Below are 13,642 nucleotides of genomic sequence, written 5' to 3' on the forward strand. Positions count from 1 at the left end.
ATAGTATATAAATCATATATGCTTTGTTAAGTTTATATTGTTCTTATTTTTGGTAAGTCATGAAGCTTTAAAGCATATAGAATTTATTTATCTTATGTGTGCTCTTGTCTCAATAAATAAATGAGATATCATAATAATCAAGCTAGAGTATCTTTGTGATGTATGATGTGTTATGTTGTTAAGTAACATATTTTGTGCTCAACATTTTTGGAATGTTTTATGTGAATATGAAAGTGCATCTTTGTGATAAAAGGATATTTTTTTTTTATTGAGTAACATGTAGTGTGCTCAACATATTTGCAATAGTATGTGAGTTTTATGATTAGTCGACTAACAAATAAAGTTCATGACTTATGTATGTTTTATATATAAATATGTTTCATAGAGTAAGTGTGAATATGCATGCATTGTGGATTTATGTTGAAGATTGATTCTTATCTTGAGAAAGTCCTTAGCTAAGTATCATACAGTGTTATCAAAGCCATGTTCTTGAGAAATATCTCATTTATCCTCTAAAGCTTTCTAAGTAACCAAGTGGATGTATTTGGAGAGTTAGATCTATTCAACTTTCACAAACATCACTTGTGTTTTAAGCATACTATGTATTTGAGCTTAATGTTTATGTTAAGCTATCAGTTATGTGTTGTGTTGTTCTTAATGAGAAAATTGAGTTTTATATTTAAGCTCAATGTTCATGATATCTTAGATGTTATTTTAATGATATTCAAAACAATATATGTTGATTAAGATGATAGTCGAATAAGGCATAAAGTAAATCGGGTGTGGTTGAATATCACTCAAGTGAATACTCATGATAATCGAGTATCAATTGCAAGGTTTTGGCTAATTCAAATGCAATCAAATGCTTAAAGTGATAATCGAGTGTTATTCCTTTGTAATCGATTAAGAATTAAGCTTAATCGAGTGTATTCTTGTATTAGTCAAGTGTCTCAAGCCCATTGACGAGTGACTATGTTTATAAGGTTTCAATCGAGTATTTTTGGTGGGCAATCGAGTGTATATTAATGGATAATCAACTATTAGTAAGTGATAGTCGAGTATATTAAGCAAGCTCTTTGTATCTCAAGCTTAATCGAGTAACTGATGAGCTTACTTGAGTATTTGATGAGCATAATCGAGTATCTAAAGAGTATAATAAAATGTTGGCAAATATACTCAAGTATGAAGCTTATATAATCGAGTATAGAATTTCATTAGTCGAGTGAGAGCCTGAGTTAATCGAGTGAATGGTTGTTAAAACTTAAAAATATAGCCGTTACACATACTTTCAAGGCACATATTGCACCATTCAAGCTCTGAAAAGGCTCTAAAATTTCATAAATTAACGAACATGATATTTGAATATTCTTATGATTATTTTATGGAAAAAAAAAGTTGGCCTTGCAGATTTTCATCTTATGACAAGAACTATAAAAAGAGATGAAGTTGAAGATAAAGGCTGTTGGTTTTGAAATTCTTTCTACTACTTTGAGTCAAAGAAATTCTTCAATCTTACATCTTCATTTAGAAAAAGAGAGAATGAGTGCTTATTATCTTCATATTCTTTCTATCTCTCTTTTCTTTGTGAGAAACTAAACTTGTTATTTGTTATCATTTTGTAAAAGCTTACCAAGTGTTCTAAATTGTAAACATCTTATATCTTATTGTGATTACACCTGAACCCTAAAAGGCAAGAGGTTGTGCCTGATCCTTTAAAAAGGAAAGAGGTAACGCATGATCCTGTAAAAGGTAGTAGTTTCAGTTGAGCCTTTAAAAATTGGTTGTATTGGTTATTGTTTAGCTTATGAAAAATGAAGGTTACAGCTACACCTATGAAAAACTAAGGTTATAGCTGAGCCCGAAAAAGATAAGTGAATTGTTAAATCTTTGGTGAGGAGCCAAGGGAGTGGAATAGGCTAGTTAAGGCTGAACTACTATACATTTACTGTGTGTTGCATTCTCTTCTTTCTTTCATTTCAGCACTTCCATTCTTCTTTCAGAAAAGTGTGTTTTCAGCAAAGTTTAAGATTGGTTTTTCTACTTCATCAAAACCTTTCTATTTCTTAAAAAGGATAAGTTTTCTTACACTAACTTTATCTTATACTTATCTCATAATTTTCTCTGTTAGGGAAATAAAGCACTAGTTTGAAAAAGATTAAACTGTTTTATTCAAAGAGGGTTTAAAATTAAGAAAAGCTTTTCAAAACCCAATTCAACCCCCTCTTGGGTGTCCATCTGTCCTTTCATAGACTTTATTGTTAAATGCACTTATGTACCCAAATCTCAAGTGCAATCTCCTCTTGAATGGATGTTGTTTGTTGATGGAGCTTCAAACGTGTAGGGTAACAAAGCTAGCATTATACTAATCTCTCCTAAGTGTGAAATGTTGGAGTACTCCTTGCGATTCACCTTTTCAAGTTCAAATAATGTGGCGAAGTAGGAAGCCCTAATTGCTAGCCTGGCAATTACCAAGAAGTTAGAAGTGCAGAAGGTGACAGCCCACAATGACTCTTAGCTTGTGGTGTAATAGTTTCAAGGCAATTACGAAGCCGAGGATCAAACACTTACTCAATATCTTCAAAAGCTCTAAGAATTAGCCCACTCACTTCTTAACTTTCAACTTATTCAAGTTAATCGCACCCTAAACCAACATGCCAATGCCCTATCCAAGTTGGTTGCAACAAAAGATACTCTTGGGCACTTAATTCACATGGAACTCCTACGGCAACCAAGTATTGAGGAGGGTGAAAATAAAGCGGCGGTGCAGTTCATTGAAATGGTAGACGATTGAAGGTCTTAAGCATGTTAAGATCTGGGGTTGTCCCACTTTTTGTTAAAAAGCTCAAAACGGATAAATTGGAGCCCAAGTCTGATAAAGGTAGATTTATGGGGTATCCTTCTCATTCAAAGGGATATTATTTCTATTTTTCGAGTGATTAGAAAGTCTTGATTAGTCGAGGTGTTGTATTTTTAGAGAAAGAGTTTCTTTAGGAAAGTGGCATCGGGAGGAAAGTCGATTTTAAAAAGGTGTCTTAAGAGTACAGATCCAAACTAGTTACGAGGATGAGCCAGTAGGTCCGTCAAATGTCATCCCTGAGACACTTCGTAGGTTGAGTAAAGTATCTCACCCCCCAGAAATATATGGATGTAGTATAGAGGTGGTGTAGAAAGTGTTCATTTATGGAGATAATGATCAAATAGTTGATCCTACCACTTATGAAAAAGCGATATGTGATATTGATTCCAAGAAATGGTTGGAGGCTATGCATGCAGAAATGGAATCTATGTATTCCAACCAAGTCTAGACTTTAGTGGATCCACCTAAGATAATTGTTCCCATAGGTTGTAAATAGATCTATAAGAGGAAAATCGGTGCTGAAGGAAAGGTGCAAACCTTATAGGCACAACTGGTGGTGAAAAGGTATCGCCAGCATCAAGGAGTTGACTATGAAGATACCTTATAGTCAGTCACTATGCTTAAGTTCATCAGGGTTATGCTAGCCATTACACTATGAGATCTGTCAGACGGATGTCAAGATAATGTTCTTGAATGGTTATCTTGAGGAAGATATATTCATGGAATAATTATGAGAATTTGAATCCGCTGATTCTAGCAAAGTATGCCAGCTTAAGAGGTCTATTTATAGTCTCAGGTAGGCTTCACATTCTTGGAATATATGTTTTGAGTATGAGATCAAAGAGTTTGGTTTTATAAAGAATCCGGATGAGCCTTGTATATACAAGAAAGTAAGTGGGAGCGCAGAGCCTATCTTATCTTGTATGTGGATGACATTCTCCTTATGGGGAACGATATTGGCATGTTAATGTTAATTAATGTATGGTTTTCCAATAGATTCTCCATGAAAGATTTGAAAGAGGTGACCTACATCTTGGGAATCTGTGTCTATAGAGATAAAGTGAAGAGATTAATAGGTCTTTCCCAAAACCTATACATAAACAAGATACTAAAGAAGTTTAGCATGGAGAACTCTAAAAAGGGTTTAATACCCTTTCGGCATGGAGTTTCACTCTCTAGGAGGATGTCTCCTCAGACTCCGAAAAGAGGCAGTGCATGGAGAGAGTTCCTTATGCTTCGATGGTAGGGAGCCTCATGTACACTATGCTATGTACAAGGCCTAATATAGCCTATTCGGTAAGTGTTACCAACAGATATCAGTTTGACCTAGGTGAGTATTACTGGGTGACCGTAAAACATATCTTCAAATACCTAAGAAAGACTAGGGATATGGTTTTGGCTTATGGAGGAGGTGATCTCCATGTTGACGGGTTCATAGATTCAGACTTCCAATTTGATCTCAATGATAGAAAGTCTACATTAGGGTTTGTTTTTGTCATGAATGGTGGAGCAATTAGCTGGAAGTGTTCCAAGCAAGATATAACTGTAGATTCCATCATGGAAGAGGAATATGTTGCGACATGTGATGCTGCAAAAGAAGTTGTATGGAAGAGGAGGTTCATTTAAGAACTAGAAGTAGTTTCGTCCATTAAGTTGTTGATACCTCTGTATTGTGACAATAACGAGGCGATTGCACGGGTTAAGGAACCCAGGTCTCACTAGAAATCCAAGTACATTAGGCGTCGTTTCCATCTTATTCCAGAGGTTGTACCACATGGGGATGTGCAACTATAAAAGGTAGTGTCATTTGAGAATGTCGGGTGGCTCTTGGTAATCAGGTGGCTCTTGATGAATGAGTGGCCTACAAGACGAGAGCATCGTTAAGGGCACGGGTGGGTGTCCCCGCGCAAACCCTCCGATGCTTAAGTTAGTTCCTGAGAGCAAAAGTTCAAAATCGTGTTGAGAGGGCCAAAGAGTGCATACCTGAGGTCGGAGGCGTGGTCTCCTATTTATAGAGGAGAGAGAAGGGATACGTGCGGCAATCGCGGCGAGAGTCTCGCGGCTCGTTCTGTAGATTTCACGACCCATCCGAAAGTCTCGAAACCCATCCGTAGAGTCGAATGTGATACCCACTCGATCATGACCGAGTGGGCCTTCTTTCTCTTGGCTTCGATGCCTTCTTTTGTGTTTTCTCTTGGTTTGGCTCTATTTCTACTCCCACGCTTAGGCCCGCTCTCCACCAGATACCAATTTTATTTTCAAGGTATATCAAAAAGATATTATAGTAATATTTAAAAAAAAATATTAAATTATCTAAGTGGGATAATTATGTGTGCAGGGCTGAAATTGGAGAGGGGGAAGGGGGTGTTGAGGAGAGGGGGTGACACGTCCACATCAAGTAAGATAAAAAATGCTCGACACGAGCAAGAGATCAAAATTGAGGAAAAGGTTAAGAATGTAGCTTGCTCTCTTTCTCTCTCCCCACTCTCACTCTGTGAAATTGTGAACTTGCCTTCAGCATATATGACTAAGGGGTTTATATTTATGTACTATTATTTTCCTGGTAGATGCATAGCATGTGACACTTCTCTAATGTGTGTGTGTATATATATATATATAATGGTATTTTTATGTGTATTTTATCCAATAATTAGAAATAATAACATGCATTATTTGACTAAACTACATTTCAAATATCCAATTTTTGCATCATTTTACTTCAAGATCTTTAATGTATGCAAACATTAATATTAAATTATTAACCTTGATCCATCTTTGGTTATTTTGATACGATTCAAAGAAGAATTGGAAGCAATCAAGGACAACCACACTTAGTTGAGTACCCATCCCCCAAAGAATTAGGCCATCATATATGGCTTATGAATTTCCTACTTTTCATTTCCATCCATGCTGCAAGGTTAGTAAATAATTTCCATTGTTTCCCTATTAGACATGAAACCGAAATAGTTTTTCTAGAAGCAAAATTTTATATCTTTTTAAAACATAAATTGTTAAACACATTTTTAGTAAGAGTCAAAAACTAAATATTATTTTCTGAAACTGGTCGAGATGTTGTCTTCTCTTTTCAATTTGCTCAGGTACTCTATTTTTTTTTTCTTTATTTTTGTAAATAAGCACTAGAGTGCTCTTTCTTCGCTCTTGTCAAGTATTTTCTTGGATTTAAGGATTTAAAATGGTAACCAAGTAGAAGGATGAAGAAATGAAGTGAGGGGAAGATGTGGGTAAGAATGTGTGATATCTTATACCAGAAGAAGTCCAAGCTCCATGCACATGGCTTGAGATGAACAGATTGCATCTCATGGATGGTGAAATAAACCTTCAGCCAACCCACCCCATAGCTAAAAATAAATAAAAGGAGCATGCAGCAAGGCTGCTGGAGAATCTGTACTACAACTCCTGTGAGCACCTATGCCCCCAAAGAATTAGGCTATCGTTCAGAAGCAGTTTCAATTTCTCAGGAACCATTTGTGTGTGTGTGTGTGTGTGTTTTATTGTGAATTTTCTTCTTTTCCATTCTCATGCATTCTGCAGGGTGCAGTCATCGACGGGGGATGGATGATTGGTCCATTGAACATTTGAGATGATCCAGCTTCTGTTTTTTCTGCACTTGATGAAAAAAGTTCATGCCATCATGAAGGGTACTTGAAGTTAATGCATGCAAAGAAGGGAATAATGGAGCCACAAATCAGCACAGATCTACCTCAGAGAGCTAGCTATGTATGTATCATCAAGAGGTAATACAAAAGTCAGAAAAGAAACCAAACTATGGCAGAGCATTTGAATCCATTTTCTCCCTCAGGGGTTGGAAAAGCTAATTCTTTTTCTTACTATTTGTTGGTAAGATAATATGACCTATTCTATGATTTCTCTTTGTCTAACTCCCAGCCTAAACCTGCCCTCCAAAAGGGCTGTCCTTGATTATGAAATTTAACCTACAGCTCCATTTTGGGATACCAGAAAGCATACTGACGAATCCTACAATATTCCATGGGATTATATCAGTTCCTCTCGTAATTTCCAGGATTACAATGGCAAAAGAGATTAAATAACTAACAAAAAGCATGACACATCCACATAACTTGGCAAGAAAATAAGAAAAATTATGATAAAGAGTCCAAAATCTTTGGCCGAATGCCTGAAATGACCAAAATGACCTTGTGTCTTTGGTCATTTCAGGCCCTAGGAGTAGGCCCCATGCATTCGGCCAATATTACGGACCCATTATCACAGTCCAGAAAATAAAGATCAAGGAGCAATTCACCTCAAGACAAGATGACAAGACCAAGGTACATGGCTCCACAAAGAAACAAGAAAGATATCAATCCCCTGCAGGTACAATTCTTCAAGGTCAAAGAGAAAAGAATATTAAATAAGAGGGTAAATAAAATACACAGTGCACTTTTGATATAAATACAGGGAGTACTCTGATGTTTTATATACTTAACATGGATTTCTAAATGTCCAATTAACAAAGGGGAGATCAGTTTAATTTCCAGAATGTGGGAGGTACATGCTGTAATTTAGTGAAACCTTACGAGTGTCAAGGGTAATTTACTCTAAATAAGAGGACTAGTTAACACTGGATATTTTGGCAAAAGAAGACAGAGGAATTGAGTTGATAAACAAGACAAGTTACCCACTTCCACTTCCTTATTATAAAATGCTCACCAAATAACACCCCATCCAACACCATTACAAGGGCACGGGCAAACTTCTGCAAACTTCTCAGCATCACTGGAGTGATTTGTTCGGGATATTAGCTGATCGTATATATCTGTATTAACACATAGGCCTACTGTCAGCTCTAGTTCCATTCTATACTTTACCACAGAATTATAATCTCTAAGGCCATACCATATACTGAAAACAGACTGTTCATGACACCTGCATTTTTCCAACTTAGGATGTAAGCGATGATTGTCCTGTGACTTGAAATAACAAAACAAAATGAAAAGAATGAGAAATTACCAATGAACATAATAATGTACCGTAGAATTTGGATCTTTGTTGTTTCTTGCAGAACCCAAATTACAGCAAGGAAGATAATAAAGCCTGTTGGTTTTAAAACCAAAGACATCATTACTACTACATTTCATATTGCAGCCAATTTGCACTATAAAATTATCCAGATTCAGGAAGATCGTACCAATACAAAGTCCACGAAGTGTCCACTGTTTCAATGACAAAAATAGAGGTAGTAAGTCATACAAATTTAGCTCTCTTATGTAGAAAGATAAATGCACAAACTATAAATAATTAAACATTCAGTAGAACCATATGTTGAACCGTATGTTATTTAATGCCCCATCTCCCAAAGAAATGCTATCATGAGTCAATTTAAAATAGGTTTAGAATCAAAATGGGTACAGGTTCTATCCTAGCAAGCAAAGTTGTGCACTGAAATTCTACATAACTGAATATGAATTATCATGCATCAGCAAAAATTCTCAAAACTCTGTACTTGCACTCGGAAATAACATAAGCACAATCCAAGAAGGGTGCATAGCATTTGTAATCTTACATTTTTAGCTATGAATAGTACAAGAAGAACAGTCAAGGAAAAACATCCAGCAGCAATTCTTGCCATAAGAAGATTTGTGGAAGCGAGTATCAAAACCATTCCCCAAAATGATGATCCAATATCTGTAATGTGACAGAGAAACAACTTAAGGCAGTTTCCAGGGATAATATTTAAAATTTCAAGAGGAGCTTCTTGTTCTGTGTATTGATTTGAACAAATAAGCTGAATAATGCAGCTCTGACATCTCATTGATGCAGAAGTCAAAGACATATTAACATGCTTCAAATTTCATTTCTGGCATGAAAAGGATAGCCACAAATCCCGGTAATTGAAAGAAAATTATCAGAGAAGGGACAGGGACTACATCCAGCTGGTAAGATCACCCAATATATGCCACCACGTGTTTGAGTAACTCCACTTTCATCTGCATGAACCTGTATGCTTTCCACCTGCATGTTGAGCCAAAGCAGTGAGAATAACAACATATCTTCAGAAAGGGACCCAAGAAATTAGTAGACCCCTATAACATATTTCCTAAATGGAAAAATTATTATAGTAGTTTAGGTTGTTACATATAATAGAAACACAATCCAAAGTCAATACCAGGTAACAAAGACCATAGACTATGAATGGACATCAAACAGCATATTTTTTAAAGTGGACCCAAAAAATGGAAAAATGTAAAAAATAGGTCAAATTCTATTTTCTTCTTGAGCAGCAAAATAATGTATAGCTCCATGATAGTTCAACAATTAATAAAGGAATGGAACACCACTACTGCAGTATTCCATTCATAAATATATCATACTCACTTCTGATATTAGTATATAACTTCCATGAACAAAGTGGACTGTGTATTATTATGTGGTCCTTTTCTTTTTGAGAAGCACCATGCAGTAAATATAGCACAGTACCATGGAAAATGAGCAAACTGGAAAAGTTCCCCTTAAAGCAGCTGCAAGTGATTAATGAAAGTCAGTAAGGCTAATTTGTTCAAGTGATTAATTATATAATCATTTTTATCGTTAAAGATGGTCTCTATGATACTGAGGTTTTTTGCATCTTGTAATCATGAACTCTCATGTATCAGTTAATCAAAGAGTATGGGTGTCATAAACCACAAAAAAAAACTGTTGTGCTCTCCATACTCTGTGAATTAGATGTATGTAAGTTCATTAGCATCAAACTTGACCCTATATATATATCATTCTTGTAGTTACTTTATAACAGGTCAATTATGATGTCAAAACACAATATTTCTCCATGGCACCACTCTTGTGTTATATACAGTGTCTAATGGGAAAGCTTATCAGTGCCCCTTCTGAACTTTCTAATTACTTGACTTTTTGAAAAATGAAAAGAAAAAAATGTTTACCAGACTATTTATGGATTTATTTTGTGATTTCTGTTTGGATGGTTAATGAAGAACTATTGCAGTGAATAAAAAAAAAAATCAAAAACTAAACATTTGTTGCGAAGCCATCAAGAAAATTACATTAGAATGTGCCAGTGGGTTTGTGAATGACTTGGATCAGTACAGCTTTTAAAGCAAAATTTTACTAAGCTGTCATTGAAGTTTCGTTTGTTAATAAGGTGGATGAGAAAGTAAGGCTTGGCGCATACAAAGTTGCTAAAAACAATGCAACCTATTTCATTTCTGAAGTACTAAGATTGAGATAAATCATGACTGCTGCTGGGACCACAGCACATTTGGCATAAATTAACATAGCTAATCTTTAGACACAAACTATATAAAATGATACTACAGAAAAGAGAAGGAAACTTCATTACATGACCACATGTGAGTTTACAAGCAATAGCATGGCTGGCTTCATGAAGAAATACAGTGATAAGCTTGAATGGCATCAGCAGGACCGTCCTCCAAAGCTACACAAAGGAGGTAAAATAAAAAAAGATTGGAAAAATGACGAGGAAAAAAATTGCACACTAAGAAACAATAGAAAGCCTCAACAGGTTACTGAACTCCAGCATTTGAAGAAAGAACTTTGGTTCTTCAATCTACTTTGGCTAAACACACACCAATTTGGCTTTAGGAATGAGTTGAGTGACTAAAGTTGCATTTAATTCAACTTGTCTTTAAGCCTGAATCTACTCAAAAAATTTCCTTCCATAAGCCATTTATTGGGTCTTTACTTCTAGTCTCGGGGCAAGTATTAACATCCATACCAAAAGTTATCTATACCCCTTTATGATATTTTCCATGCTTTTCTGTATGAGTAAAAGAAAAACTATCAAGTATCCAATGCCAAATCAATAAATGTTTATATTTACAACCAAAACTTATCATGGAATCAGAGGTGACAAAATTAGTGGTCAAGGCAACTTGAGATCAGAACCACACTCAGGAATGGTGCTGAAGTCACCAAATGTTAACATCAACACTGGTAGATATCCCTTTAGTCTAATTTCTCTCCTTTTCTGTAGAACAATAAAATAACCACCCATGGGTATCCAATTCATTTTTCCCTCCTAAACATAAAAGGTAATGTACAACACAATTCAGGGGGTACCTTTTTGAAGGAGTGAATCAGGATATTTTTACCATGAAGGGGGTAGCCCAAGTGGCATGAGAATTCACATGTCAGGAAAGGTCTGAAGATCAAGACCCCCTATGAGCAGCCTCTCCCCGCCCTTTTGAGCATAGTTGGTCGCCCCCATGAGATTATTTGGGATTTAAGAGTGAAGTAATTAATGATGCTATTATTGAAGCCTTGCTGGGGGTATTGTTGATAGTATGGATGACAATTGGGTGCAGAGGGAGAAGGTTAGTGTGAACTTGGCCCTGTCAACCATACGATAATGGGCGGGGCAAGGGGTTGGATCTACTCATTTTGTGCATAGGTGTCCGTCGAAATTCAAGCTTACCCTTCTTATTTGGCAAAGAAAAAATATCAGGAAAATGCAACTAACATTTCCCTGCCAGGTGCCCAAGACAAGTGGAGCAACACAAAGAAAGACCACTAAAGCACCATACCAACTAGCATTTAAACCACAAATTCAGCACTTCTTAAGAAAGACTTCAAATGAACTTCATCTAAAAAGGCATCCTCTTCAAAGTTCAGAAAGCAAATTATTCCCCCAACATGATCTTTGGGCACCCCACAGGGATCTCTCAAATGGGGCAGTTCTTCAAATGGAAGATGCAGTATAATGAATTGATAAAGCAAATTTAAAGAGAGAAGCTTCAAACAGAATCAAGCCAAAAGAAGGATGTTCTTCCATAAAAAAACTATGAACTCCAAGCGGGAAACAGACAAGCCAACTTTCCGCATCACAGAGAGAGAGAAGGAAACTTAAATAAAGATGTTACCGCAAGAATTAGCACAGTGCAGATGGATATGGTGGTAAGGAACACCACTTGCTCGTGGTTGCAACAATTCTTCAGCTCCCAATTCGGCATTCTTTCTCCAATTTTGCTGTGCGGATCAGAACCAACAAATACCAACTCGGTTCTTCAGATTGATGGGTCCTTCAATCCTGGTAATTAAAATTTACTCCGAGAGAGAGAGAGAGAAAGAGAGAGAGAGAGAGAGACCTGTCTTCTTCCCACTTTCCTTGGTAGAACAAAATCTAAGACATTGGAAAATTTTTAATTCTAGTCTACAGTTTTTGCCATCAATGCTATGAAAAGATTTATTTATCCAAAGTTGGTTAAGTTATTAATTATACCCATCATCACTAGATCCAGCAAAAATCAAACTAATTGGAGGCTCCGTTCTATCATCTCAGAGATTCCCCCAGAGGATGAATAAAAATTGTAATGGGAGAAAGAGGGGCAAATCTCATTGGGCAAGCAGTGGAATTTTGAAAACTAATGCTTCTAATAGATTGGTTACCCAAGACAGAGGTCAACGAGGATCTCTCTCTCTCTCTCTCTCTCTCTCTCATATCCTAATAGCTGCTCCCTTTCTGCAGTGGCCATCGTCGCCATTATTTTTCCCCTGGAAATTATTTGTTGAACGCTTAGCGCTAGTTTGGCAATGCGGCTTGACCGCTTTTAAGTTATTTATTTAGGGTATAAGTTGTGAGGCTTATTTTCTTATATGTTTGGATGTTATTAATAGCTTAAACGCTGTAGAGCTGAAACGCTAACTAACAGCGTCTTCAGAAAGCCATCACCCACCCGCTTTTGTAAAAAAACTCTTTGGAACTTTTTGAATTGACCAGATCAATGACCATTTCACCCTCCAATAATATCAAAATTTACAACCCCTATCCCTTACCTTCCAGAGCTTCATTACTGTCACCTTCTCCTTCACTTCACTGCGCTTATCTTCCCTAGCAGATCGCCGCCATCGCCAGCGCTGCAAGCCCCCATCGTCACAAGCCGCCATCGCTGCCCAACGCCGCCCATCGCTGCCATCGCGCAAGCTGTCCTGCTGCCATCGTCGCCCTTCTACCATTGCCGCAAGCCTCCATCGCCGCCCTGCTAGCAGATCGTCGCCATCCCCAACGCCCATCGCCACCCAGCTGCGAGCTTCACCCAGCGCCGCAAGCCTCCATCGCCGCCCAAAAATAAATTTAAGTGTTCGTAAAATTTTTGTGTATAATCTTGTTGTGTCTCTTATCTAATTTTGAAATTTATAATTATTAAGTTTATTTAATTATCAATTATTGTGTCATCTATAATCTTGTAATTTTATAATATATATCAAATTTCTAACTGTTTGAAACAAATATAAATTTAAGTATTAATATTTATTTAAATGGTAAATACTTGATATATATTGATAAAATTTAAAAATAAATAATTTTATATAATATCTCAACATATATATTGAAGATTTTTATGAATTAATACCTAAAGTATAAAAATTATATTTTTTTATAATTTATTAACATATAATTATAAGTATTTTAGCAATTAGACATCAATTTAATTTTTTTTCAAAAAAAATGTATTTTTTGAATTTTGTTTATATTATTCAGTGTCATATCCATTTTAGTCTTTTTGTCCAGCTCTAACAATTTATCAACTTTTACAAACCAAACACATAACTTTACACTAATAGTTTAAAAGTACATTATCCAAACATGTTATCAACTTAAACGCTATTACACAACTTAAACACTATCCAACTTTTCAACTCTTTAAAAAAAGCATAGCCAAACTAAGCCTTAAGTTGATTTCTTTCAAAGCGTGGAAAAATGAATGGTATTAGGCTATAAATCATATGCAAAAACTAAGGGTTGTTAAAAAGACATTGATAATTTTTATATTT

The 13,642-nt window shown here is 36.0% G+C and overlaps 1 protein-coding gene across 4 annotated transcripts; it reads right to left on the reverse strand.

Moving 5' to 3' along the window:
* Positions 1 to 7,139: 7,139 nt before the first annotated feature.
* LOC127789566 (uncharacterized) lies at positions 7,140 to 12,375 on the reverse strand. Of its 4 annotated transcripts, none has more exons than XM_052318484.1 (10): positions 11,956 to 12,375; positions 11,731 to 11,836; positions 10,191 to 10,286; positions 8,764 to 8,848; positions 8,400 to 8,521; positions 8,025 to 8,049; positions 7,847 to 7,930; positions 7,733 to 7,762; positions 7,547 to 7,652; positions 7,140 to 7,204 (listed from the first exon to the last, which is right to left on the reverse strand). In XM_052318484.1, the coding sequence occupies exons 2-10, from the start codon at positions 11,818 to 11,820 to the stop codon at positions 7,141 to 7,143; spliced, it is 702 nt and encodes a 233-aa protein (XP_052174444.1). In that variant the 5' UTR covers positions 11,821 to 11,836; positions 11,956 to 12,375; the 3' UTR covers position 7,140. The 4 variants fall into 4 exon arrangements, with proteins under 4 accessions (XP_052174444.1, XP_052174448.1, XP_052174447.1 ...); XM_052318488.1 differs by lacking the exon at positions 11,956 to 12,375 and adding an exon at positions 9,314 to 9,354 and having other exon boundaries at positions 11,731 to 11,783; XM_052318487.1 differs by lacking the exon at positions 10,191 to 10,286.
* Between the last annotated feature and the right edge of the window lie 1,267 nt (positions 12,376 to 13,642).

This window comes from Diospyros lotus, chromosome 14, assembly GCF_014633365.1.
Source record: "Diospyros lotus cultivar Yz01 chromosome 14, ASM1463336v1, whole genome shotgun sequence".
Taxonomy (NCBI): domain Eukaryota; kingdom Viridiplantae; phylum Streptophyta; class Magnoliopsida; order Ericales; family Ebenaceae; genus Diospyros; species Diospyros lotus.